Source organism: Temnothorax americanus, unplaced genomic scaffold (assembly GCF_048541705.1).
Source record: "Temnothorax americanus isolate GAGA-0224 unplaced genomic scaffold, ASM4854170v1 Scaffold132, whole genome shotgun sequence".
NCBI classification, from domain to species: domain Eukaryota; kingdom Metazoa; phylum Arthropoda; class Insecta; order Hymenoptera; family Formicidae; genus Temnothorax; species Temnothorax americanus.
In genome coordinates, this window is record NW_027509267.1 from 121268 (window position 1) to 125573 (window position 4306).

The window sequence follows — 4306 nt, forward strand, 5'->3', positions numbered from 1 at the left end:
CAACTCAAGACTTCCAACCGCTCACGCATTCAGTCGATTGACTGCGTATATAGACCCTCAAGGGATCATCCGAGTTGGCGGCCGCCTCAACCACTCAGCACTAGCTCAAGACAGCAAACATCAGGCGATTTTGCCCCGCCACTCCCGGCTCTCAACCTTGATCATTTCACACGCCCATCTGCGTACCCTGCATAGAGGAACACAGCTGACATTGGCTCATGTCAGGCAAAGTTACTGGATCATCGGCGGACGGGCTCCGGTGAAGTCTCATATTTTGCGTCGTGTCGTGTGTGCTCGGCAGGGGGGGATCCGTGCTCATCAACTGATGGGCCAACTACCTCTCTCTCGAGTTACGCCGTCACGTCCGTTCACTCCCACAGGAGTTGACTATGCCGGATCGTTCACCATCAAAACCTTGGAAAGGACGAGGTGCGAAGACACCCAAGAGATGGATCTGTGTGTTCGTCTGCTTCTCCACCTCCGCAATTCACCTCGAAGTAGTCAGTGACTACTCATCAGAAGGATTCATCGCAGCCTTCCGAAGATTTTCAGCGAGAAGGGGAATTGCTCAGACCATATACTTGGACTGCGGGACAACATTCATTAGAGCAGACGCCGAGCTCAAGAAAATGTTCATCCAGAGTTCCCAAGAACATCAACGAATCGCTCAAATTCTACAACGTGATTGCACCAGATGGGAGTTCAACCCACCAGGCGCTCCACACATGGGGGGCAAGTAGGAGGCGGTGGTGAAATCCGTCAAGTTTCATTTGAGACGGACTATCGGGGAAACTCTACTCACGACGGAAGAACTCACAACGTTGCTTACGCAAATCGAGGCCATTCTCAACTCACGGCCTTTAGAACCGCTGAGTGACGACCCTGAAGACGTCTCTGCGCTCACACCAGGTCATTTCCTCATTGGAGGTCCGATCACTACCATACCCGAGCCATCTCTGATTGACCTAGAAACCTCACGACTATCTCGATGGCAGCTCATCCAGCAGCGTGTTCAACATTTTTGGGCACAATGGTCGGCTCATTACCTGCAACGCCAGCAGGCGATATCCAAGTGGCATCATCCCAACAACAATGTCAAGGTGGGGTCCATCGTGCTGCTCACCGACGAACGCTCTCCACCGTGCAAATGGCCACTTGCCAGAGTAACAGCGTTGCACCCCGGCAAGGATGGACTCACCAGGGTGGTTACCCTGAAGACCGCCACCACGACACTCACTCGGCCTAGTGCCAAGCTTGCCATATTGCTCATTTCAACCGCATGAAGGATCAGGAGTAAGGAATCATCAACAAGGTTGCTGATGGCGGGCGGAATGTTCGAGATTCCGTTACCGTTGCGCCGCCCGATCAGATGGCAGCATCGATCGGATATCGACTCCGCATCACCGCGGTAGTTTGCGCCCGCACGGGCGCGCTTATCGCCAACGTCTTCCTCACGATCGAGGCAATTGTGCAAATGGCCGCGCAGTGATCAGACGCACGATGTGTGCTCTGTGCATCTTGTTTGTGACTATACACATTGAAGTGCCCACCGCAGTGATTACAGCTGCTGAGATACTGCATTAACATGTAAAGCGACCACACATCCAGCTCTACTCAGGATACATTAACACGACGACTCAGGCTCACATGTGTGCGAGTGCCGACCGCCACGTGTCCCAAAGCTCACGGGCGATTCATCGAAGAGGACGGCAATTAATATAACTGCCTCGCCCACTCACGAACGATACACAAAGACTTCTTATACAAGGACTTCTTATGCTTAGTAAAATCCGAAAGACTGCCCACCACCCTCAGGTCAGACTGTATATATCTCTTCTCATATTAAAGACGGCTCAGACTGTGGTCTGAGTTACACAAGAAATAAAGTGAATAATTAGTGAACACCTTCCACGCGCGTCCTTCTCATCCCGCTTCCATCGTCGGGATTAATCAGCGATTTCGCGAACATATATGGAATTAAGCATAAAAATATTTATTTATAAAATTTTAAATTTTAAAAAATTACCACATTTCTTCTTCTTCTCTCTCGAACTCGTGTTCAATTTTGAACAGTCGTCGAAATCCATAAATGTCTTCGTTTCCCGACACGTCCCAGATTTCGTTATTATGCTCAACATCTACTTGTCTGAACCAGCGTACCAAACGCTGGGTATGTATATTGATAAATCCACCAATGCGGATTTCGTTGAAATATATAACATTTGGCTAAAAACAAATTATACAAAAAATTTAAAAAAAAATTTTTTTTTAATTTTTTTAAATTTAAAATTTGTAAAAAAAATATTAAACACACCTGTCTGTGAGGGATCCGAACCCTCACCATATGAAAAAGTGGGATCTCGTGCACCGGCACGTTATCGACCCATATCCACTGTAACGCGTTAACAGAATAATTAATTTAAAAAAAATATATATAATATACAATTATGTATTGTTGCGTGCATGCCGCCCCGGTATGTTTTTTCAAAAATGTTACACCCAAGCCGACAGTTAGTTCGTGACTCTCTCAGACACTTATTCACACTCGCGCACTCACGAAAATAACGACGATTGTTTATTAAAAGACTGCTCGCTGCACGCTTCAGCTTGGAGTTCGAAAAGCATACCGGGCGACACGCACGCAACGGTATTAAGTATACATACTCCTACTGCGGGGTAAACAATTTCTATGCAGTCTTTGATTCTATATCTTCGTTCCATTTCTTCTTCCATTTCTTCTTCCATTTCTTCTTCCATTTCTTCTCGGTCCATTTCTTATTCTTACACAGTGCTCTGTGCTTTACTTGCAAACGTTTTGACACTACTGACTGACTGACTGACATAACTGACTGCAGAGGATTGAACCAGAGAAGTAACTAAGATAAAATATATCTAGCGTTACAATAACAAGAAAGGATTCGTTGGAGCATCGACACCACATAGGCGAGCGTCGCCGGAGCATGGCTTCATAGTTTACGATATATCCAAGCGGCTCGAGTGGTTCGAGTCGAACGTCGCATGTACTGTTCGAATGAAAATGCGTGTGAAGAAATTAAGTCATGATTTATATTGAAAAAAATACATTTTTTTATTCTTCTTTTTTTACATATTTTTTGTTTTTACTTACTACGGTAGCGCACTAAAAAATAAAGCTGCTAGCTCACAATCGATGAGCTGATGTTTATTGAAGGCATCGTTATCGCGTATTACATTCAATACTTGCGTAGGATTCGTTACAGTGGACGCGATTTTGGAGAATTGCGTGAACTTGACATCGACCGTTTCGACAATTCTGTTCAATCAATGAAACATCGCGTCGATGCACAGATCAAGATCGAGCATACGGTGTAACGTCGATTCGATCATCGTTAAGCGTACGTTTAAAGACTCGAGACGTACGAGTTTGACACCGTTAATCGTATACCAATTCTCAATATTAGCGGTCCAACGTTTATAAAATCACACGTATCTTTAGAGGGTCGAAAAAAATTCAGAATGTTCCGTCGTTGTTCGTAGAATCCCTTCCACGTTTCGAGGGACAGTATCAATTCCGTTCCTCGATGATCTCCTACGGCGATCTCCACGTAACTCGGTGGACCCACGTTAACGCCAACTTCAAGAAATTTGTATCCCGTAGCCGTCAACGCGTATCGTCTACTGAGTATACGAACCGCGCGACGCTTCAACGAAATGCTGTAAAAATAATGAAATTAGTAATAAAAAATAAAGTATATAATAAAGTATATTATAAAGTATATAATTACCTCATTTAAGCTAGCAGGACCAAATGGGCAGAATCAAACCGGACCTATCGGAATATTTAGTACTTTTTTTGTACTAATTTGTACCACTAGTAACAATTTTGTACCTCGTGCCGTTTCGGAGAAAATCGTGCCGCTGCTACCTTAGAATTAAGCTAGAAAGACCACAAGAAAAAAAAAGAATTTTAAATACAGAAATTTGAAGGACTGAATTTGTACTAATTTGTACCATACAAATAAACTTAATATATTCATCCCTTCTGCTTCAAACAGCCTTTAATAGAACTCAGTCCTCTTAATCTCAAGAGTAAAGTAGTCTTTCTAATCAGCAGAGTCAATCGCTACTTGTAGACTCTATTCAGTATAATTTGTACCGCAAAAATATAAAGTTTCAGATTTTGTACCCCAGCCGTTTGATAAAAAACTACCCCCGATACCTAACAGTCTCAAGAGTAAAGTACTCTTTCTCAGCAGCAGAATCAATCGCTAGTTGTAGACTCGATTCAGGATAATTTGTACCGCAAAAATATAAAGTTTCAAATTTT

At 43.9% G+C, this 4306-nt stretch overlaps 1 protein-coding gene across 1 annotated transcript; it reads left to right on the forward strand.

Annotated features, from left to right (window-relative positions):
* The first annotated feature begins 389 nt into the window (after window positions 1-389).
* On the forward strand, window positions 390-1283 carry LOC143894233 (uncharacterized). Its single transcript, XM_077400375.1, has 2 exons — window positions 390-732; window positions 865-1283. The coding sequence occupies exons 1-2, from the start codon at window positions 390-392 to the stop codon at window positions 1281-1283; spliced, it is 762 nt and encodes a 253-aa protein (XP_077256501.1).
* Window positions 1284-4306: the final 3023 nt, after the last annotated feature.